Source organism: Rutidosis leptorrhynchoides, chromosome 3 (assembly GCF_046630445.1).
Source record: "Rutidosis leptorrhynchoides isolate AG116_Rl617_1_P2 chromosome 3, CSIRO_AGI_Rlap_v1, whole genome shotgun sequence".
Classification (NCBI taxonomy): domain Eukaryota; kingdom Viridiplantae; phylum Streptophyta; class Magnoliopsida; order Asterales; family Asteraceae; genus Rutidosis; species Rutidosis leptorrhynchoides.
The window spans coordinates 477492603-477518170 of record NC_092335.1 but is presented as its reverse complement, the minus strand read 5'-3'; the positions used below and the strand labels follow the sequence as shown (position 1 = coordinate 477518170).

At 33.8% G+C, this 25568-nt stretch overlaps 3 protein-coding genes across 6 annotated transcripts; 1 reads left to right on the top strand and 2 right to left on the bottom strand.

Annotated features, from left to right (window-relative positions):
* Positions 1-483: 483 nt before the first annotated feature.
* Positions 484-1281, top strand: LOC139901688 (uncharacterized). The gene is made up of 3 exons (XM_071884368.1): positions 484-985; positions 1106-1134; positions 1210-1281. The coding sequence occupies exons 1-3, from the start codon at positions 484-486 to the stop codon at positions 1279-1281; spliced, it is 603 nt and encodes a 200-aa protein (XP_071740469.1).
* A 127-nt stretch (positions 1282-1408) lies between these two features.
* On the bottom strand, positions 1409-5107 carry LOC139898141 (probable disease resistance protein At5g66900). Its single transcript, XM_071880861.1, has 5 exons — positions 4307-5107; positions 3622-4013; positions 3167-3531; positions 2697-2893; positions 1409-2389 (listed from the first exon to the last, which is right to left on the bottom strand). Exons 1-5 carry the CDS (start codon positions 4935-4937, stop codon positions 1557-1559), a joined length of 2418 nt encoding a protein of 805 aa, XP_071736962.1. The 5' UTR covers positions 4938-5107; the 3' UTR covers positions 1409-1556.
* A 960-nt stretch (positions 5108-6067) lies between these two features.
* On the bottom strand, positions 6068-10217 carry LOC139898140 (uncharacterized). Of its 4 annotated transcripts, none has more exons than XM_071880856.1 (11): positions 10114-10217; positions 9533-9631; positions 9208-9366; positions 8906-9030; positions 8110-8231; positions 7919-8001; positions 7653-7796; positions 7277-7489; positions 6825-6919; positions 6635-6732; positions 6068-6496 (listed from the first exon to the last, which is right to left on the bottom strand). In XM_071880856.1, exons 1-11 carry the CDS (start codon positions 10189-10191, stop codon positions 6396-6398), a joined length of 1317 nt encoding a protein of 438 aa, XP_071736957.1. In that variant the 5' UTR covers positions 10192-10217; the 3' UTR covers positions 6068-6395. The 4 variants fall into 4 exon arrangements, with proteins under 4 accessions (XP_071736957.1, XP_071736958.1, XP_071736960.1 ...); XM_071880857.1 differs by having other exon boundaries at positions 7277-7477; XM_071880859.1 differs by lacking the exon at positions 10114-10217 and adding an exon at positions 9870-10043.
* Positions 10218-25568: the final 15351 nt, after the last annotated feature.

The following is a 25568-nucleotide window of genomic DNA, read 5'->3' as shown; positions in this document are numbered from 1 at the left end:
TAACTCAAATAAAAAATTTCCAAGCTGACCCTTGGACCCCGCCAGGGGTTGCCACCCTTTGGACCCCGCTATCGGGGGCGCTGCCCCCGAACCCCCGTCATAATCAAGATAAGTTCAAACAAGTGTGCACTCCACACTTTTCCAAACTTGTTCGATATTTATCAAGATTATTTTGGTTAACAAATTAATCCCATTACACTTAAATCATATTGGTGACACAAATCACCAACATATGTTCTATACATTTCATCATTTCTGTATATTACTGCTAATGCAAATAACATGAGATTAGTGAACCTGCATACTTTTGCACCCTATGTACTTCACAATTGTTGCTGATTATATAACTTAGAATCTGAACAACACATTCTTACAACATTAAAACATTCGGCTTTCTATAAATTGCCATTTACTATTTATTGTCCTAAAACCTTGAATCACACGTTCTTTTTCTTTTATCTAATAGCCGGATTATGTAGAGATATGGTTGGAGATACGGGTCAATCCAAAGCAGGAAGATTTAGCATCTTTGACTGTTTTGATGGTGGTACTGGAACAATAGTATGTGGTGTAAAAGAGAGTGTTAAATTATACACCAACAATATCAAAACAGCACATGTCGAGCTAATAAAAAATAAAGCTATTGAATCAGCATTAGCAGATGCACTCTCTCAAGGCATCGAAAGCAAAGTTGCAGCTAAACAAGCCCAAAAAGCTGGAGCCAAAGCTGCTAAAGTAGCAAACAAGAACGCTAATCGAATATTAGGACCTATTGTTAGTTCTGGATGGGATGTTTTTGAAGTTATTTATTATCAAGGTTACGTAACAGAAGGGCTTTTACGAGGTGCAGGGACATTGTTTGGGACGTATATTGTTGGGTTCTTAGGAGAGGAAAAGTTTGGGAGATTTGGATATTTGATTGGAAGCGCGGTTGGTAGTTGGATTGGGGGTAAGATTGGACTTATGGCTTATGATGTTGCGAATGGTGTGTACTTCTTGCTGCATTTGGGTCGTGTGCAGTAACATCTCAAGATCAAAATGACAATTAGGCTTTTTTTGTTTTTTTTTTTTTTTGTTTTTGAAATATAGAGGTTATATTGTGTAGTTATGGAAGCTCAAAAGCATTTTGATGAGGTAAGTGTAGTTTTGGTTCCATAATTTAGGGGTTGTTTGATTTTATTTTGTATTTGTTGTTTCCATTTGGCTCAGTTTGCCAATTTCGGAAGGGTCTCTCTTTCTATGTCTCATACAAACAAACAATTTTTCAGTTTTTCAGATTAAGTGACAAATAAACAACAATTTTACTTACTGAATTAAGAGATACGGAAACAGATCGTTAAGTGGAAAGTAAACATGCCCTAGTGACTGCTTAATAGTGTAGCAAACTATTTAAAAAAAAAATGAATCTCAAAAGGTTTATATGGGTAATTAAAAGGATCATCAAAAATACATTATCAGCAACACACCTTAGGAATTCAGTACATACATAAAAACAACCATTACAAATAAGAATGATTAACACCCTATGTTAATCAGAGTACTTATTTGTTGAAACTTCAGTTTGAAACGATCTTCGAAAAGGTACCTAATGTATCTTTTTCAACGATTTGCATACTCACATTGGGGTGATGATTCCACAACAAGGAAATTTCCTCATCGCATACCACTTTCAGTGAACATGATTCGTCAAACGTGGATGATATCTCATCCCGTCTTAGTCCTGTGCAAGCTGTCATATGAATTGTTTTCAAACAACTCAACTCACCCATCTGCTTTGGCAACTTACTTAACCGTATACAGTCAGATATATCAATGATAAATAACTTCCGAAGGTTCACGATCGAATTAGGTAATGTTCTAAGATCTGAGCATGATGCAAGCCGCAAAACTTCCAAATTTGTCAAGCCTCCGAAATCTTCGGAAAGTGAAGTCAGACTGTGGCAGTTAGTGATGCTAAATTTTTTAAGGCGAACTAGAGTGCACAAGATTTTAGGAAATGTAACTAAATCATCACATGATTCGATATCCATCTCCAATAGGTTGGGTAACTTTTGGGGGATTCCATCGGTACATTCGTTGAAACTATTGCCTATCTTGCACATGATTAGTGACAACTTCTGCAAGTTTACTAAATCTAGTAATTGTGTACTAATGGAAGATATTGAAACATGATCCAACCTAATTCTTGTGAGACTGGATAAATATTGAGGTGGGGGAAAGCTCTCAAGCTCTGAGAAGTAATACCCATAGTTTGTGATGATTAAGACCTTTAATTTTTCTATATATTGCATAAATCGAGGCAATACGTATTCCTTTGACATGAAGTTCAATACGAAAACTTCCACTTTAGAGGCTTGCATGTCGTTCCAGTTCATAGAGAATCTTTCACCTGTCACAAGTTTAATGTATAAACGAAACGGATAATGTTTAATGTTTTTTCAGTTTAAGCTACCCAGAGGAGAGTATTTTTACTCGCGAGTTAACCGGGTTATCCCTTGACTATTTTCGACCCTTTTTCATTGCCACCCCAAGTTAAGATGTTATTGAGGGTGAGAATCTGAGACATTTTGTGAGGATATCATAAACCAAGTTAAGATGTTATTAGAATAGTTCACAAGTATCATAAGTAAATAACATTAAAATATGTGGAAGGACTATACCATCTTTTATCAACAGAGAAATATAATACAACAAACCTGTTGAAATTGACAATATTTGGGCGTTGATTGCATCCGGCAATGGTGGAAAGTCTTCTCCATTTACATTTATAATTAACCTCTTTCTATGCTCTTCTGGCCCTTGGCTACTCAAATGTATAGCCAGCTGTCTCATCACATCGTGTTGCATAACAGTTTTCTCCTCACACCAGTTTGCTACCATCGATGAATCGTCCCTGCGATCATATGCAGTTTATAATAAAAGACGTTATTAGTATGTTGACATGAAAGGAGAGCATAAGGCATCAGTCTCACTAATAAGATCGATATGCATAGAAATAAAGACAGAGATAGGAATGTATAAGTCCAATAAGAGGCCTGCAATCATGTCAGCTGTTATGATAACCGTTGGTTTAGGTAATCTAAAAATTAGATTAGAATTTGAGTCTGTAATGCTAGTGAAATGCGTTTCTTTACGTATAACTAAAATTGAGTAGAAGCCAAAGTACCTTATTGGCGACAGATTGACAAGGTTTTTGTATGAGAGCTCAAGCACTTGTTTTATGGTCTTTAATCCCTCATCATCATGTTTGTATAAATGGACCCACATGTCCATAAGCGCTGTAGCGGCAATCTTCTGATCTTCAGGAAATAATCCCAAGTCTAAAAAACATTGCCTAATAACAGAATCTTCATCAAACACATTTAAACTCCTTTTTAGACAATGAAACAACTGATCGTCTATACTAATAACAGATTGCTTCTCTTCGGACAGTTTTTTCAACATGTCAAGCCAAAACGGCATGCTTTTCCCCTTCACCACACCACCAACTACAGTAAGTGTCAATGGATGATTTTTGCAACAGTCCACCAACTACAAAAATAATAAATAATGGTTAGTAAGACCTTAATATGTAAAACAAACATGCCTAAAAAGGATATATAGTAAATTGAATAATATTACCTTTTCAATAAGATCATCTGGTATATCACTACTACGTGTACTTCCTGGTTCGGACAAAGACGAGTACCGAAACAGTTTGATGGCATCTTCACGGTTCAAAAGTTTCAGTTGATAAATATTATTGAATGCTTTAAACTCTGTTCTAGATGTTACGAGAATCTTGTATCCACGTAACTTGAACATAAATTTCTTAACAATATCTTCCGACCATACATCATCCAGTACCAACAGTAAATTAGGTTTCTCTACACGCAAAAAACTCCCCCATCTGTTGACTGCATCTGCATCGTTGACAAAATGATCTTGTTTTTTTGTAAGTAAATCTTCGATGACGTTTTTCAAATTGGGGGTCTCTGAGATGGTAACAAGGCGGATGTTTTTGCTAAATTTTCCTGATCAGATTAGACCACCATCATAATTTACTTAAGATATAACATCCAAATATCAATCTAAATATAACTTGTCTGAATCAAATAGTCTATGGTATTTGTAAGTAATCATACAATGCTTATTATGTTTTGTCATAAACAAACATATTAATAAATAAAGGATTTTCTAGCGACAATCCTTAGGTGTCGTTAAGGTGCTTAAATATCTTACACATATTAAAGACAGCTCTAAAATATTGTAACAAGAATACAACTATCCATTAAAAATTTTGTTAAAAAGTAGAGATTTCGAATACCTATAATCTGGGGATCGTTGCAAAGCTTTTTGACCAATGTTGTTTTCCCGTAACCTCCACCCGCAGACACAACGACAACCGAACAATCATTATCATTCACCGAATCCTTTAGCACCATCGACTTCAAAGCCATAAGATGATTATCAAAGCCGATAACATCACCCTGAGGCAATGGAACCCCACACAACCAACCGCTCGAATCAGTATCACAATTCATCATTCTCGTTTGCAAATCGGATACACCCCTAAAGATCATCAACTGAACATCAGTCTGACAGAATCTCACCAACGACTCATTCAACTTTTTCAACTTCGATTCATGAGTTAATATCTTATAAAAGTTCCATTTTATATGCTCGCATTTCATAACCAGAGCTTCTGCGCCTTTTAACTGCGTGATAAACGCTAATTTTTCTTCATTGGGTCGATCCAACTTTGTAAGAAGTTTATCGATATCATCAAAACACTGCTTGTTATTAATTATGGTTTGTTGTATTTCATTAAGCTGAGATTTAAACCGTGATGTTTTCCTATTAATGTATGTGATTGCAGTTACTAATAGAGAAAGAGCTTCTCCAAGCCCAGCTCCTACCGCCCCTGATATTACAACTGCCGCAACTGCCTCTGCCATTGATGATGAACAAGAACTGATAGAAAACTTCAATTCTTGTAGAGTAAATCAAGTATACAGTAATGGTGTTTGATGTACTGTATGTTGAATATATTACTAATTACTAATAAAATTTTGTTTGCTTTAAAAAAAACAAGTATACAACTGAGATCTATAATTTGATCGGATAACTTAAACGTGTTGTTTTAGACATTTGAGAATGTTATGGTCGTTGAGGACTTGAGGGTAGAGTTGACTAATCAAGAAACATCCACGAAACTTCAATGTTATTTCCAAAATAATTGTTACTCCGTACTAATCTCCTTTAGAATGGCGTCAGTTTAATTAACAAGTTGTTACTCGCAATAGCGAATTATTATTATTAGTATTATATAATTATATATTATATATTTCAAAGAGTACTCTATTTCAAACTTACGACAATTGTTTTGAGGTACAACTGCAAATTGATTAGATGGTTTTGTTTGTTTTCTCAAAGGTGCTTCCAGATTCCTATCTTTTTGACAACTATGTTGGTTGAGCCGTTGACACTATTTAGACCATTCACTACACGTTCTTGATGAGGTGCAAGGTCACTTTAGTCGGAAGCTATCACAAACTAGATGCTCAGTCCTTTTTTCTCTGCTAGTGCGGTCCTATTTATTTTGATATTGCTTGAAAAAAAGGGATAAAAAGTAAGGTAAAGCTGAAAAGTTAACAAAAATTACATGTGACAGTCACTTTTTTTCTTATACGAAACTTTTCTTATGCGAAAAAGTATTAATTTGGAACATTTCAAAATAAAATACTGAACTATTAATATGAGAGGAGAGAATATGAGACGCAAGACTATCATTGTTTATTGAGAAATTAGTGGAGTGATTGCTCTTCCTGCGCTTTATAAAGTTCATAGGTTTTGAAAGCTAACCAAATAATTTGTGTCAAGTGTCACAAATTAATCCATGGACGAACAAAAACAGGTCAGTCGACTTCTTATATAGGAGTAACATAATCTAAAAAATAGTGTCAACTCCTAATCGAAAATTGACAACACAAAATGCACCACGCGAACTCGACAGTTTTTAAAAAACGCCAACTCAATTACTCACATTTTCCACAAAATCATTTTTTTATAAAACAAGACAGCAAAAACTAATGGAAAACAACATTCAAGCATAAGTTTACATCACCTTTGATAAACCTGCAGTTCAAACTAACATCAACTCCAAGTACTTTTAAGTAAAGCTCTGTGTGTGGCCAACACAACTACGAAGGGAACTTGAGTATCAAACAAAATGGCATGCATGCATTGTATATGACATCAAATTAATACCAATTAGAGTAAAATTTAAGTGGCGATCGAAGGGTGAAGGAATGGCAGCCTCTCCATGAAGACTTGTGTCTCATGATTCATGAAATATACAAGAGAACTATGATAGTACATTATATATTTAATTTATATAATTACTAATATATTGTTTATTTGATGCAGTATAATGGACGTAGCTGTTCAAGAATTTCGCTATAATCTTGTGCAACTGCCTCGTTACAGAAAACTTCATCCCAGATTCTTCGAAGATCTAGCCAGGATTATAAAATGTCATTACAAGTTTCATGTTTCATTAATATTTGTGCAGAAAAAACTATAAGAAAGTAAACTTACTAAAAAAACATTATAAGAAAAGGTTGGTTGCAAAATACTAATTATTCCAGCATACCTGATTTGTCTGCAGGTGAAAGACACATGATGATCATGTTAAACCTCGATACCTTGGGCAGATTTTCTAAATATTTGACAGCTAGGTCAGCTTCATCACTGTCCAAGTACCAAAACACTTAATAAGATTTTAGTTGTGTTCAGCTAACATGTGAGCCATACTTAATAAATCAAGTAAAACTTGTACTTACCGGAAAAAGGTGGTAATGCACCTTACAATATCAATTAAGAGTGGTGCTGACAAAGCATTTTTAAAGATCTGCGGTAACGCGACGGGATTCGTGGCCTAGTTGGAAATGAAAAAACAAAACAAAAATCAAACAAATACAATAAGAACAAAGACAAAGTGAAAAGTTCTGAAAATTATAATGATTAGTAAAGATAGAGGTAGAATAATCAACAGGTCAGCGCGGTATGGGTAGTAATAACTTTTGTATGAGTCTAACTTGCAGTTCTAAAAAAAACTCAAACTTTTATATACTGGTTTCATTCTTTTGAACACTCCTATCTATTTTAAATCTGTAGTTCATCAGCAACACACACTCATGATCTTTAATAAGCTAAATAAAAAGATTAAAATCACACACACACACACAGACTAAAATCACACACACACACACACTCACACTAAAATAACACACACCTTTAGCAAACGAGCCTGCAGAGTATGATCGCCAGAGAATCCTCGCCATGAAGCCTCAAACTGATAAGCTGAAGTTGGAGGGACAATCTTTTTTGCAGCTTCAGCAGTGGCAAGAGAAGCTGCACGAGCAGCAAGCTGTTGAACCGATTCTTTTACAGCTTTTTTGCCATCATTCTGATTGGTCTGAGATGATCTAACAGTCTGATTTGTAATCTTCAAAATATGAATGTGTTAGAAAGCCACATAGCAATCTTCTCTAGTTTAATTTAATTTGTAATCAATGTAAGAGTTGTTCCATTCTTTTTCATAACCAGTTACCCAACCCACCCATATTGACACCTCTGAGTAAATAAAGGACAGATTGATATCAGATTACCTCTGGGATCTCTGTTATAGGTTTTGTGACTCTAGTCGTTTCAGAAATTTTTGGAGTAGACCGTGCACCATTATCCAACTTCAAATCTTTTTGCACTTTTTCCGTTGGTCCTTTCATCGATGCAGATGCCTTTTTAAGAAGTTCCTATAAGTTTAAACACATATTATTATGAGTAACATGGTAAGATGGGCCCGGAAAGCATATAATAAATAAGTAAAAGTTCAAGGACATTATTTAGAATTGCAAATGAAACAAAAAAAATGTACCTTGTCATACAAAGATTTCGCATCTGCATACTGTTTCTTAATCTCTTGATTATGTGGTTCCAGCCTCAAAGCAAAATCTGCATCTGTAGTTTACTAAAAATCAATATAGTTGGACCCATGAAAAGTTATATACGTATTATCTTCTGTTAGATCAAGCATATGGTGGTATATATTGTAATATGCATACATACCTTCCTTGGATTCTTTAAGTTTACCAAGTTCTTTTCTAGCCGTTGAACGTCTTGAGTATGCTTTAATGTACCGGTCATCTAAATTTAAGGCTTCTGTACAATCGTCCTCGGCTTCCTGGAATCTAATGAATTGACAAATAAGGGTACAAATATAGATGATTACAGATTTATGAAAAATGATATTTATCACTATTAAGTGTGTATTTATATTACATAAACAATACGCATATCTGTTTGTACTTGTTGTTCTAGAGTTAAAAGACAAGTTATAAATCTAAATAACTTCCTAAATGGTTTTTAATTTAAAAATTAAAGTTTTCATATGTATATCAAATACTTATGAACATGTGTCCTGATAGGAATGTGAACCAAAATCAGCCTTGGCCAAAGGCCAGTTGTTAATAAAATTTCATTACTATTGTAAGTATACGACATTAGTAATCATAAATAATAAATAATAAACTTAATTATTCATGATAATAATATAGTCAAATAAGTGTTTACATGTAAACCCAATCCTAGTTGACCCGTATTAAGAAATGATTTTTTGAACCTGTTACGAACCACCCATCCTACCACTTCTAGTCAGTAACTTACAAGTGACATAGATACATTAGATGAACAAACACATAAATAGTTATGTCTGGAAGAATTCCAACACTCAACTTAGTTTATAGTAGGATAGTCACTTGTAAGTTAGGTGAACGCATTATTAAGTGACTACAAAATGAAAAGCAGTAACACTATAATAAACAATAGATGGAACATAAAAAACTGAAAATAACAGAACACGTGCCTCTTAAGTTTAAGATAAGCCATTGCCCTGTTTGCATAAGCTACTGCAGTTGGTGATAATGCAAGACTCCTGGAATAACAGTCAACCGCTTCTTTATATTTTTTCTTCTTGAAAAACTCATTACCCTACAATTTCATAGAAAAGACTTGCTGAAAAAACTTAAAGGCATTACAAAAAAGGTCAGCCGGCTATTCTACTAGAGGTTATTTTCAGTCATTCACTTTCTCATTTTGCACATGATAAAAAACATAAGCTAATATTACACTAAAAAAAAATCGTTTAACAACATCAACAAATTATACCAGCTCTTTTTCTGAATTAGCATCTACATAACCTTCATCTGCCATGAACCCACCCGATAACTGGCTAACTGCATTTGCAGGCTCTTTCATTTCACGTGATCTTGCATTAACTCCAATAGTAGATGAATTATTTTCAATATTTTTCACCTTTACAGCTTCCTAAAAAATAAAACAAAATGACAAGCCATAAATATCATTAACAAAATTAACAACCAGGGTACTTGTAATCATCAAAACGATGCAAGCTGTAAATATACATAACCATTTCCAGAATATACACAAAATGAGTACCCACGAATATATACCAACAGAAAACTTTATATACCATTTTTTCAACGACAGAGTGTGATTTAAGCTTCTTGTCTGGTTTATCCTTGAGTGACAATTCCCAGTCCTGCAAGTTATTTAAGAATCCGTCGAAATCCTGCTAATACAAACAAATATTTATTCAATTTCTTAAAGGGAAAAGTATCAGGGAAACACTTTCATACACAACTTTTAAGAAAACAGATCCTTGTTGCTATAAAATTTGAAATCACATATTAATATGTGAATTCGGCTGAGATATACAGATTCATGAAAAATCGTGCAAACATCATCCATACTAGTTTCGTGACTATTTATGATTCTTTCATAAAAATAATAATAACGATGGATCCAACCTTTTTAAGCATGGACAATCTCTAAATTCATTAAGTAATAGCTAATACCAATTTATCCACCTTATAACTTATTGGTCTTGTTCTGCCTTTTCCCTCGTTAGAATAAACTATTCCATTTCTAGTTTTGATATGTTACATGTTACTCAAAGTAAAATTCCATTTACAGTAGTTTTGTAGCAGCTGGATAATTGACGTAGTTGCTATTAGATTACAGAGTGAAAGTAGATATATAAGAAAGGATTACCATGCGGTGGTGCTTGGCCGGAACCCTAGCGACGATGTTTTGCTCACTACAGAACGCGTTCTTCCGACTATTCGTCATTTTGGCCCCTCATCTTTCTCCGTGTGACAAACCAGTCCCTTTAATTGCGACCGTTCTAATCGAGTTTATCCTAACGTTTTTCTAAACATTTTTTCCTTGCCACTTCAAAATGTGTTGCATGTGATTCATGAACGGCGCCGGTCTTGACTATCTTGTTGCCCGGTGCAAGAAGATCAAATGATGCCCCACTTTAATTTGAATTTTTATATGGTTAGCCTTCAGAGCAATTCTTAATCAATTAAGACATGTATAAATATGTGGTACATTATAAAGTGCAATAATTTTGAGATGATATACATACTACGAGTACATTCAGTAGATTGTTTATGCTAATTTTTCGAAACAATTTACATAAAAAGTTTGAAATTGATCACTCAATCTCTCACGTTATAAAAAGTGCAATAATATTGAGATGATATACTACGAGTAAATATAACTTAAATAGTGAGTTGATGACGGTAAACTTAATACGGAGTAACTTTTTACTAGACTAATACGAATTGATATTATAAATATCAAGTTTTTATAATAATAATAATAATAATAATAATAATAATAATAATAATAATAATAATAATAATAATAATAATAATATACGGAATAACTTTTTACCAGATTATTATTATGTATTCCGTATTTATTTACTTAAGAGTAACTTTTTGTCTAGTGTTATTTGGTTTTCAAATTTGATTGAATTTAATTAATTGTTTCATGAGGTTTATATATTCATATGGTTTAAAAAGTATTTTAGTTGAACAAATGAAACAAAATTATAGTTATAATCATAATTGAAGTGAAATACGGAGTATAAAATAAAAGATCAGCTAAGAAAAAATAGAAAATAATAATACTCTGTATAAAATTAATTTATACTCCGTACTGCCTAATGTGAAGTCAAAATGATGTAGAGAATTGACAGCTATCTATATGCATTTAAATTAAAGTATTTTACTTTATTATTTTTTTTCTCTAAAAAGTAGATGTAGGATGCATCACATTGTTGTAATGTACAAATGAAATATGCACATCACAAACATCATCCATTCTCTTTCCACCTACCCATCTTCTCTACCCATTCCATTCCCTCATCTTCATCGCTTTGCTTTATTCTGCAACTTATCAATTTTTACATGGAAATAAAAAAATCGAACTCACAATTTTGATGCCCCTGTTTTTTTGATGCCCGGTGCCGTCGCACTTGTGGCCCTGCCCCAAATCCGGCCCTGTTCATGAACATACCATCTCTTGTGATGATACTAAGACGTTAATCACTAGATAATCTTGTAACGCTTTGATTTTTTGTTATATTGGGATCTATTACTATATTTATTGGACATTTTACATCTTCAATTCTCCGAGCCTACTATTTCACCAAATTTACAATTTAAAAAAAAAAAAAACTCAATTTATTCGAAATTTGGTAGAACAAAAATCTTTTAGGAAGAGATGTAGTTCAATTGTTTATATCAATCTTGAATCTTAGAAGCATAAAAACAGTCACGTGTATGGTGTTCTACAATCTGCGGGTAGCGTTGTGGTAATAGATAGAGTGAATAAACCTGATTTTGATTTTATCATGTTTTAAATTTATCAAAAAATCATGTCATTTATGATATTCTAAACTATATATTACTATCATAGTATCAGTCATCAATTCATCATGACGGTTCTCTTTTTCGAAGCTATTCGGCTAAATTTATCAAGTCAAATTATTACGGAGCAATAAAAAGAGTTATTACTTGGTAGTTCGATTTAGACACAGTAACTTAGGCCCCGTGCTTTATTTTTAGCATGCTAAAGTCGTATTACATTCTAAGATCAAAGGTTAACTGATTGTTTTGATAGTAAAACCCTATATCGAGTTATTCCGCACTCGATATAGAAGATTAGATCGTTTAATCCTGTTTACACGATCCTACAAAGTTGTAGTCCAACAAAAAACCTAAGTTGAAATGCCCCGTTCATATCGATTATAAACGTTTCATGTTAATTGGTTTCATTGCGAGGTTTTGACCTCTATATGAGACGTTTTTCAAAGCCTGCATTCGTTTTAAAAACAAAACATAACCTTTATTTTATCGACAAAGGTTTAAAAGACATAACATAGATTATCAATCATTGATAATCTAAAAATATAAAGTTTTTACACAACCATTACAATATATTACAATCATAGACATCCGAATGCAATTTTTAAACATTATCATACAAGCATGCTGACTCCAAATCTCGTCTTTAAATAGCATGCAACAGCGGATGCCTTTAATAACCACCTGAGAATAAACATGCTTAAAATGTCAACAAAAATGTTGGTGAGTCATAGGTTTAACCTATATATAATAATTCGTAATAATAGACTACAAGATTTCATTTTCATAAATAATATGCAGGTATGCTCACTGCAAAATCCATTCATATGGTGAACACCTGGTAATCGACATTAACAAAATGCATATAGAATATCTCCCGCATACCGACACTTCGCAATCAGTATGCCATATACCGGCAATCGCAATCAGTATATATAAATCGAAGTATTAAAGCAGTTCATATCTCTGACTGGGGCGTGTCAATGCACATAGATCTATCTTTAGGATTCGCGTCAATTAGAGGCCATTTCCCTAATTCTTAGGTTACCAAGTTAAAGGGGCGATATTCGGTATAGTAATTCAACCATAGAATGTAGTTCAAGTACTTGTGTCTATTTTGTAAAACATTTACAAAGCTGCATGTATTCTCATCCCAAAATATTATATAGTAAAAATGGAACTATAACTCACTTTCACAGATTTTCAATTCGTCAGAAATCAGACTTGGCCGGATCGATTCACAAACCTATAACAAATATATACACATATATCAAAGTATGATAGAAATACATTCACATCATATTTTTATTTACGTGTTGATGATTTAAGTTGTCAAGTTAGCAGTCCAACGTTAGTAGTCCATTGTTAGCAGTCCAATGTTAGTAGTCCAATATATCACCCTGGAATAATCAAGACGTATTGTATACGTATTGTACAAGACTCAATCATGACCCAAGGTACAACTATTGTCTTAGAATTAATCTAGACGTATTGTGTACATGGTGTCTTTCGATTTATCCGACGTATTGTATAACTATTGTCTTAATTAATCAAGATTATATTATATTGTCTCGGACTTAACCAAGACTAGTATATTACAAGAAAATAGTTATGACATGTTTAAATACATGTATAATACAGGAAAAGTTAGCTAGGATATGGTTAGTATAGATTTTATCAAAATAATCCCGTAGCCATTTTAGGCTATTTCTAACCAATATTGTTTTGCCCATAATTTCTTCGTTACAAATCGATTTTGAGTGAATCAAATTGCTATGGTTTTGTAATGAACTAAATTTTCTAAATCTAAACATAAAAAGTGGTGATTTATAGTCGGAGTTATAGGTTACAAGTCTATTTTGAAAGAGGTAGTCATATCTGCCGAAAGAATGACACCTTGATGACCATTTTGAAAAACATAATTCTACTTTGAGTTTAACCACCATTTTTAGATATGTTATCATGTTCATATGAAATATCATTTTCCCATAACACAAACTTTAAATTCAAAGTTTAAGATAGTTTTTAATTATCCAACCCAAAACAGCCCCCGGTTTTACTACGACGGCGTATATCCAGTTTTACGGTGTTCTTCGTATTTTCAAGTTTTAAATCCTTATGTTAGCATATCATATAGATATAGTACATGTGTGAATTTGTTTTTAAAGTCAATTTAGAAGGATTAACTTTGTTTGCGAACAAGTTTAGAATTAACTAAACTATGTTCTAGTGATTACAAGTTATATTCTTCGAATAAGATAGTTACATAAGTATGAATCGAACGAAGTTATGAACATCGTTACTACCTCAAGTATAGTAGGTAAACCTACTGGAAATGATGAGAAATAATCTTGAGCTTCAAAGGATCTTTGATGGCTTGAAAGTTCTTGAAGTAGAATCATGGAACGAAAACAAGTTCAAGTAAGATTACTACTTGATTAAAGATAGTTATGTTTATAGAATTTAATCAAAGTTTAAATATAATTATTACCTTGATTTAGAAAGAACACCTACTGATATAAATGAATATTTCTTGAGGTTGGATGATCACTTGAAATGGGTTTGCAAGATTGAAAGTAATCTAACAAACTTGAAAGGGTTTTCGAAGTGTTCTTGAGTGATTATTTTGTATGATGATCTAGGTTAGCTAGATTGAGCTAGATTGAGCTAGATTATGATTAAAATGATGAAAAACACTTAGAACATAAAGAGAGAACTTGAGAGAGATTAATTTGATGCAAGAAAATTGAAATGAGAATGTGTTTGTGGTGGTGATCATTCACGTGAATGGAGCTTAGTCATATAGGCTCCATTAGTTTGTAATTTTGCTAATTTTTTGATGCTATATGTTAAATGATGGTTCCCACATATTTGTTGACACATCAAAGGCTGCTAAGAGCTGATCATTTGAGTGTATATATCAATAGTATATACATCAAGAAGCTGGGTATTATATGGGTGAAAATACCGTATGGATACGAGTAAAATTCTTGATGAAAACGAATGGGGATACAATTATAACTATTTTTGTTAAGTATAAGTATTTTGATATATGTCTTTAAGTCTTTCAAATTTGTATTAATACATCTTAATACAATGCATATATATACATTTTAATTAAGTCGTTATTTCGTCGTTAATCGTTACATGTTTGTATTGATTCGAAACCCTTAAGTTAGTAGTCTTGTTTTATGTATATAGTTCATTATTAATACACTTAATGATATACTTAATTATCATTTTATCATGTTAAACATAGTGTATTAATATATCTTAATACGATACATATGTATTTATTTTAATTAAGACTTTACTACGTCGATAATCGTTACATATATATCCCGTTTCGAATTCCTTAATTTAGTAGTCTCATTTTATGTATATAACCCATTGTTAATATACTTAATGAGATACTTACTTATCATAATACCATGTTAATATATATATATATATATATATATATATATATATATATATATATATATATATATATATATATATATATATATATATATATATATATATATCATGTCGTTTTTACAAGTTTTAACGTTCGTGAATCGTCGGACAAACTGGGTGGTCAAACGTTTACATAAAATCCGTTTCAATTAGTAAAGTCTTAACTAGTTTGATTGCTTAACATGTTGAAAACATTTAATCATGTAAATATTAATCTCATATAATATTCATAGAAAAATCCGGGTCGTTACAGTACCTACCCGTTAAATAAATTCCGTCCCAAAATTTTAAGCAGTTGCAGGTGTTGACGCATCATCTGGGAATAAGTGCGGGTATTTCTGCTTCATCAGATCTTCACGCTCCCATGTGAACTCGGGTCCTCTACGAGCATTTCATCGAACCTTAACTATTGGTATATTGCTTTGCTTAAGCCCTTTAATCTACGATCCATTATTTCGACGGGTTCTTCAAAGAATTGGAGTTTTTCGTCAATCTGAATCTTGTATAAAGGAATAGTGAGATCTTCTGTAGCTAAGCATTTCTTCAAATTCGAGACGTGGAAGGTTTTATGTACGCCGGCGAGTTGTTGAGGTAGTTCTAGTCGATAAGCCACTGGCCCAACATGATCAATAATCTTGAAAGGCCCAATGTATCTCGAGTTTAGTTTCCCCCGTTTTCCAAAATGAATGACACCTTTCCAAGGTGATACCTTAAGCATGACCATGTCACCAACCTCAAATTCTAAAGGTTTTCTTCTGACATCGGCGTAGCTCTATTGTCGACTCCTGGCTGTTTTCAACCGTTGTTGAATCTGAATGATCTTTTCAGTAGTTTCCTGTATAATTTCTGGACCCGTAATCTGTTTGTCCCCCACCTCGCTCCAAAAAATCGAAGACCTGCACTTCCTACCATAAAGTGCCTCGAACGGTGCCGCATTAATACTCGAGTGATAACTGTTGTTGTAGGAAAACTCTGCTAATGGTAGATGTCGATCCCAACCATTTCCAAAATCAACAACACATGCTCGTAGCATGTCTTCAAGTGTCTGTATCGTCCTTTCACTCTGCCCATCAGTTTGTAGATGATAGGCAGTTCTCATGTCTAGGCGAGTTCCCAATGCTTGATGTAACGTCAGCCAAAATCTTGAAACAAATCTGCCATCCCGATCAGAGATTATAGAGATTGGTATTCCATGTCTGGAGACGACTTCCTTCAAGTATAGTCGTGCCAATTTCTCCATTTTATCATCTTCTCTCATTGGTAGAAAATGTGCTGACTTAGTAAGACGATCGACTATTATCCAAATAGTATCATAACCACTTGTAGTCCTTGACAATTTAGTAATGAAATCCATGGTAATGTTTTTTCATTTCCATTCCGGAATTTCAGGTTGTTGAAGTAGACCTGATGGTTTCTGATATTCAGCTTTGACTTTAGAATAAGTCAAACATTCTCCTACGTATGTAGCAATATCGGCTTTCATACCCGGTCACCAAAAATGTTTCTTGAGATCTTGGTACATTTTCCCAGCTCCGGGATGTATTGAGTATCTGGTTTTATGTGCTTCCCTAAGTACCATTTCTCTCATATCCCCAAACTTTGGTACCCAAATTCTTTCAGCCAAATACCGGGTTCCGTCCTCCCGAATAGTAAGTTGTTTATCCAATCCTTTGGGTATTTCCTTTTCAAAACTACCTTCTTTCAAAACCCCATGTTGCGCCTCTTTTATTCGAGTAGTAAGGTTAGTATGAATAATTATATTCATAGCTTTTACCTGCATAGGTTCTCTTTCCTTTCTACTCAAAGCGTCGGCTACCACATTCGCCTTCCCCGAATGATAACGAATCTCACAGTCATAATCATTTAGTAGCTCAACCCACCTATGCTGCCTCATGTTCAGTTGCTTCTGATCAAATATATGTTGGAGACTTTTGTGGTCGGTATATATGATACTCTTGACCCCATATAAGTAAAGTCTCCACACCTTCAATGCAAAAACAACAGCGCCCAATTCCAAATCGTGAGTCGTATAATTCTGCTCATGAATTTTCAATTGTCTAGACGCATAAGCAATTACATTCGTTTGTTGCATTAACACACAACCGAGACCTTGCTTTGAAGCATCACAATAAATCACAAAATCATCAAACCCTTCAGGCAATGACAATATAGGTGCCGTAGTTAACTTTTTCTTCAACAATCGAAATGCATTCTCTTGGTCTTCCTTCCAGTCAAATTTCTTCCCTTTATGCGTTAATGCAGTCAAGGGTTTTGCTACTCTGGAAAAATCTTGGATGAATCTTTGTAATAACCAGCCAATCCTAGGAATTAACGTATGTGCATTGGAGTTTTCGGGGTTTCCCACTTTTCTATAGATTCAATCTTTGCCGGATCAACTTGGATGTCTTCCTTGCTCACTACATGACTGAGGAATTACACTTCTTTTAACCAAAATGCACACTTAGAAAACTTAGCGTACAGTTCTTCCTTCCGCAACAATTCTAGCACCATTCTCAAATGTTCTTCGTGCTCTTGGTCATTCTTAGAGTAAATAAGTATGTCATCGATGAAAACAATGACAAATTTTTCTAGATATGGCGCACACACCCGGTTCATGAGATCCATAAACACAGCTGGTGCGTTAGTCAATCCAAACGGCATAACCATAAACTCGTAATGACTGTAACGCGTTCTGAAAGCAGTCTTTGGGATATCATCCTCCTTCACCCGCATTTGATGATAACCGGAACGTAAATCAATCTTCGAATAAACTGACGAACCTTGCAGTTGGTCAAATAAATCATCGATTCTCGGTAGTGGATAATGGTTCTTGATGGTAAGCTTGTTCAACTCTCGGTAGTCGATACACAACCTGAACGTACCATCCTTCTTCTTGACAAACAACACAGGAGCTCCCCACGGTGATGTGCTTGGTCGAATGAAACCACGCTCCAAAAGCTCTTGTAATTGGCTTTGTAGTTCCTTCATTTTGCTGGGTGCAAGTTTGTAAGGAGCTTGAGCTATCGGTGCAGCTCTCGGTACAATATCTATTTGAAATTCAACGGATCGGTGTGAAGGTAGTCCCGGTAATTCCTTCAGAAATACATCGGGAAATTCCTTTGCGACGGGAACATCATTGATGTTCTTTTCTTCGGGTTTGACCTTCTCGACGTGTGCTAAAATTGCATAGCAACCTTTCCTTATTATTTTTTGCGCCTTCAGGCTACTAATAAGATTTAACTTCGCGTTACCCTTTTCTCCGTACACCATTAAGGGTTTTCCCTTTTCGCGCAGAATGCGAATCGCATTCTTGTAACAAACGATCTCTGCTTTCTCATTGATCATCCAGTCCATGCCGATTATTACATCAAAACTCCCTAATTCTACTGGTATCAAATTTATTTTAAACGTTTCGCCAACCAGTTTAATTTTTCGGTTCCGGCATATTTTATCAGCTTTAACTAATTTACCGTTCGCTAATTCGAGTAAACACTTATTATCCAAGGACGTTAATGGACAACTTAATTTGGCACAAAAATCTCTACTCATATAGCTTCTATCCGCACCCGAATCAAATAAAACATAAGCAGGTTTATCGTCAATAAGAAACTTACCCGTAACAAGCTCTGGATCTTCCTGCGCTTCTACCGCATTAATGTTGAAGACTCTTCCACAGCCTTGCCCATTATTGTTCCCTTGGTCTTGGCAGGTGCTTCTAAAATGACCCGGCTTTCCGCATCCATAACAAATAACGGCGGCGTTATTTGTTCCGACATTATTTGTTCCTCTAATCTTGTTAGCCGATGGTCTGTAAACTTTACACTTCGTCGCACTATGACCCTTTCTATTACACTTGGTACATGATGCCGAACAGTACCCAGTAGGATGGTACCCTTCACACCTTTGGCACGGAATTTTTTGCCTCTTGTTGTCATTGTTGTTATTGTTGTTGGAATTGTTGTTGTTGTGGTTGTTATTGTTGTTGGGATGGTTGTTGTAGCTGTTGTTGTTGTTGGGGTTACGACTGTTGTTGCGAATGTTGTTGCGATAAATGTTGTGGTTGTTGTTGTAATTGTTGTTGTTGTAGAATTGGTGACCTTTGTCACTGGTTTCTTCCCACTTCCTCTTGCCTTCTTTTATTTTCGCCTCCCCGACCGTCTGTTCTTTATTTCTTCCCTCAATCTGGCCCATAAGTTTGTGAGCCATTCTACTTGCGTTCTGCATTGAGGTAGGTGCAGATGCACTTACGTTCTCCTGAATTCTCACTGGCAGCCCCTTCACAAACGCGTCGATCTGTTCTTCCTCGTCCTCAAACATACCATGACACATTAGAGACAATTCTATGAATCGTCGCTCACATGTGGTGATATCGTTTCCTTGCGTTCGTAGTTCTCTAAGCTCTGTCTTGAGCTTATTGACCTCATTCCTGGAACGGTACTACTAATTCAACATGTGTTTGAATGCTGACCATGGTAGTGCGCAAGCAGTATCTTGTCCCACCTGCTCGAGATAGGTGTTCCACCATGTTAACGCAGTACCTGTGAAAGTATGTGTGGCATACTTCACTCTATCCTCTTCAGTACATTTGCTTATAGCAAATACATATTCGACCTTCTCGGTCCACCGTTTCAGTCCGACTGGTCCTTCGGTTCCATCGAACTCAAGGGGTTTACAGGATGTGAAAGCCTTGTAGGAGCATCCTACGCGATTTCCTGTGGAGTTAACTCCACTGCTAGACCCTGAGTGATTGTTGTTGTGCAATGAAGCCTGCACTGCAGCTATGCTCGCAGCAAAAAAGGTACGAAATTCTTCCTCGTTCATGTTCAGGGTTTGTCTGGTAGTCGGTGCCATTTCCTTCAAAGATAGCCAAAAGAGTTAAGTTAATCATATAGAATATTAGGAGTAGTCATTAGTATTTTGTAGCATAATATGAACTTATTATTATAAAAGCCTTTTCTTCATATTAGCATTTTATAATTCGGGTAATGCCTACCCGTTAAAGTTCATACTTAATAGCTAATACACAATTTACTACTACAATTCTATCATAAAAAACTAAATACATCAATACTTCACGCTTAAACTTTTAGTACAATAACTTACAATCATAAAATACCACTATATTACATAGCACACGATAACTATAATACACAGCAGCTGTTAAGACAATTCTAGTTAAACTCAAACCGTTCAGTAAAAACACGTAACTCATAAGACCAAAAACAAGACATGCATTCCGATTTAATTAGTATTGTTTCCCAACCCATGTCAAGTGGAAAATAACCGTTGTGGTCCTTGATAGTACAGCACGTTGTGATGTCGTCGAAAGGATGGGGGTTACATAATACCCAACAACGTCGTAATAAATCAAAAACCTTAGTCCTCACCTCAACTACTAAATCCATTACTAGTGGAAATGTTCTTTTAAGAAGTTGTATCCCGATGTTCTTTTTCTCATTTTGGTGAGAAGCAAACATAATTAACCCATAAACATAACATGCTTCTTTTAGTTACATATTTGAAGCTTTTTTTAAATAATGAAGTCCTATATCGGGGTATATAGAATCGAAATAAGTCCTTAAACCATAGCGAAAACTAGCATTAGGGTTTCCATAATATGTAGCCATAAAGAAAATGCGGGCCAACTTATGGTCTCCCCAAGGTGAGATACACCACCTGTCAAAGGAAAGCCTTTCATAAACCAAAGCATGCTCGGAATGCGTTTCAAATGCTTTGCAAACCGACTTCACCATAAATAACTGGGCCAATAAATCCTGACCAACTTTAGACAAGATTTCAACAATCATATCATGTGGCAGATCTTCTAAAATATTTGGTTATCTATCCCTAACGTCCATTTTGTATTTCGTTTTATACTGTAAAAGAGACGAAAGTTATACTTAGATTTGTAGAATATGATAGAAATAACAAGCATTACAAGCAATTTCACATATAGCATAAAAATACAAGCACATTATCATACATATATTACACGACATGGTAAGACTTATTAACTGCGAACTCTTCAATCGGACTCACTTGTTTCTTCCTCTTCTGACTTAGTTCGTTCTGCTAATTTCTTACCGATACCCATACCTCCCCGAATACGAGCAGTCATTTTTACACCCTTTTCCGAAGGACCTAGTCTCTGAGATGTTCCAGATCGATAATTAAAGTTTAAGTGATACGGGTGTTTACAGCATGAACGGTCAGGGTTATTCCTGATAAGTAATGGTCCATCGGGCTTGGGATCGGGTTTCTCTATCTTGATAGATGGAGATTTCTCCTTATTATTTTCTTTATTAAACTGAGCCGGTGTAATTTCTATCACTTCATCGGAATCCTCAGCGAAATTCTCTTCCGGTTCCTCAGAAAATTGGGAATCTTCCCATTATTTTTCTTCCTCAGTAGAGACACCATCAACCATTTTTAACTTTGGTACATTGGTTGAAGATTTTGACTCAATATCTGAGTCGCTTGAGTGACTACTGTAATCGGAGTCATTTGATAGCCTAGCATGATCGGATGAAGTCATCTAACACATAATAGCAAGCATGTTAAGAGATTAATATATCACATAATATTTACATGTTAAGTATATATAGTTTCCAACAAAAATGTTAAGCAATCGTTTTTAAAATAGACACGGTCGAAGTCCAGACTCACTAATATATCCTAACAAACTCGGTTAGACACACTAATGCAAATTTTTGGTTCTCTAAGACCAACGCTCTGATACCAACTGAAATGCCTCGTTCATATCGATTATAAACGTTTCATATTAATTGGTTTCTTTGCGAGGTTTTGACCTCTATATGAGACATTTTTCAAAGCCTGTATTCATTTTAAAAACAAAACATAACCTTTATTTTATCGACAAAGGTTTAAAAGACATAACATAGATTATCAATCATTGATAATCTAAAAATACCAAGTTTTTACACAACCATTACAATATATTACAATCATAGACATCCGAATGCAGTTTTTAAAGATTATCATACAAGCATGCTGACTCCAGATCTCGTCTTTAAATAGCATGCAACAGCAGAAGCCTTTAATAATCACCTGAGAATAAACATGCTTAAAATGTCAACAAAAATGTTGGTGAGTCACAGGTTTAACCTATATATAATAATTCGTAATAATAGACCACAAGATTTCATTTTCGTAAATAATATGCAGGTATGCTCACTGCAAAATCTATTCATATGGTGAACACCTGGTAACCGACATTAACAAAATGCATATAGAATATCCCCCGCATACCGGCACTTCGTAATCAGTATGCCATATACCGACAATTGCAATCAGTATATATAAATCGAAGTATTAAAGCAGTTCACATCTCTGACTGGGGCGTATCAAAGCCCATAGATCTATCTTTAGGATTCGCGTCTATTAGGGGTCATTTTCCTAATTCTTAGGTTACCAAGTTAAAGAGGCGATATTCGGTATAGTAATCCAAACATAGAATGTATTTCAAGTACTTGTGTCTATTTTGTAAAACATTTACAAAGCTGCATGTATTCTCATCCTAAAATATTAGATAGTAAAAATGGGACTATAACTCACTTTCATAGATTTTTCAATTCATCGAAAATCAGACTTGGCCACGGATCGATTCACAAACGTATAACAAATATATATATATATATATATATATATATATATATATATATATATCAAAGTATGATAGAAATACATTCACATCATATTTTTATTTACGTGTTGATGATTTAAATTGTCAAGTTAGCAGTCCAATGTTAGTAGTCCATTGTTAGAAGTCCAATGTTAGTAGTCCATATATATAGTCCAATATATCACCATGGAATAATCAAGACGTATTGTATACGTATTGTACAAGAATCAATCATGACCCAAGGTACAACTATTGTCTTAGAATTAATCTAGACGTATTGTGTACATGGTGTCTTTCGATTTATCCGACGTATTGTATAACTATTGTCTTAATTAATCAAGATTATATTATATTGTCTCGGACTTAACCAAGACTAGTATATTACAAGGAAATAGTTATGACATATTTAAATACATGTATAATACAGGAAAAGTTAGATAGGATATGGTTAGTATAGATTTTATCAAAATAATCCCGTAGCCATTTTAGGCTATTTCTAACCAATATTATTTTGCCCATAATTTCTTCGTTACAAATCGGTTTTGAGAATCAAATTGCTATGGTTTTGTAATGAACTAAATTTTCTAAATCTAAACAGAAAAGGTGGTGGTTTATAGTCGGAGTTACAGGTTACAAGTCAATTTTGAAAGAGGTAGTCATATATGCCGAAAGAACGACACCTTGATGACCATTTTGAAAAACATACTTCTACTTTGAGTTTAACCACCATTTTTAGATATGTTATCATTTACATATGAAATATCATTTTCCCATAACACAAACTTTAAATTCATAGTTTAAGATAGTTTTTAATTATCTAACCCAAAACAGCCCCCGGTTTTACTACGACGGCGTATATCCAGTTTTACGGTGTTCTTCGTGTTTTCAAGTTTTAAATCCTTATGTTAGCATATCATATAGATATAGTACATGTGTGAAGTTGTTTTTAAAGTTAAGTTAGAAGGATTAACTTTGTTTGCAAACAAGTTTAGAATTAACTAAACTATGTTCTAGTGATTACAAGTTATTCTTCGAATAAGATAGTTACATAAGTATGAATCAAACGATGTTATGAACATCATTACTACCTCAATTATAGTAGGTAAACCTACTGGAAATGATGAGAAAGAATCTTGAGCTTCAAAGAATCTTTGATGGCTTGAAAGTTCTTGAAGTAGAATCATGGAACGAAAACAAGTTAAAGTAAGATTACTACTTGGTTAAAGATAGTTATGTTTATAGAATTTAATCAAAGCTTAAATATAATTATTACCTTGATTTAGAAAGAACACCTACTGATATAAATGAAGATTTCTTGAGGTTGGATGATCACTTGAAATGGGTTTGCAAGATTGAAAGTAATCTAGCAAACTTGAAAGGGTTTTCGAAGTGTTCTTGAGTGATTGTTTTGTATGATGATCTAGGTTAGATAGATTGAGATAGATTATGATGAAAATGATTAAGAACACTTAGAATATAAAGAGAGAACTTAAGAGAGATTAATTTGATGCAAGAAAATTGAAATGAGAATGTGTTTGTGGTGGTGATCATTCACGTGAATGGAGCTTAGTCATATAGGCTTCATTAGTTTATAATTTTGCTAATTATTTGATGCTAGATGTTAAATGATGGTTCCCACATATTTGTTGACTCATCAAAGGCTGCTAAGAGCTGATCATTTGAGTGTATATACCAATAGTATATACATCTAGAAGCTGGGTATTATACGGGTGAAAATACCTTATGGATACGAGTAAAATTCTTGATGAAAACGAAAGGGGATACAATTATAACTACCTTTGTTAAGTATAAGTATTTTGATATATGTCTTTAAGTCTTTCAAATGTGTAGTAATACATCTTAATACAATGCATATATATACATTTTAATTAAGTCGTTATTTCATCTTTAATCGTTACATGTTTGTATTGATTCGAAACCCTTAAGTTAGTAGTCTTGTTTTATGTATATAGTTCATTGTTAATACACTTAATGATATACTTAATTATCATTTTATCAGGTTAAACATAGTGTATTAATATATCTTAATATGATACATATGTATTTATTTTAATTAAGATGTTACTACGTCGATAATCGTTACATATATATCACGTTTCGAATTCCTTAATTTAGTAGTCTCATTTTATATATATAAACCATTGTTAATATACTTAATGAGATACTTACTTATCATAATACCATGTTATATATATATATATATATATATATATATATATATATATATATATATATATATATATATATATATATATATATATATATATATATATATATATATATATATATATATATATATATATATATATATATATATATATATATATATATATCATGTCGTTTTTACAAGTTTTAACGTTCGTGAATCGTCGGACAAACTGGGTGGTCAAACGTTTACATACAATCCGTTTCAATTAGTCAAGTCTTAACTAGTTTGATTGCTTAACATGTTGGAAACATTTAATCATGTAAATATTAATCTCATATAATATTCATAGAAAAATCAGGGTCGTTACATAAGTTGAAGTTAATTGCATTTGAAGTCAGTAGGAGTGCACGTGAATAATTAGCTGGTCATCCACTATCCAGGATTGCAGGCAACATATCTTGTATTATATTTGCAAGATCAACCCACATTTCCCATTTTTCATGTAGTCATGCATATA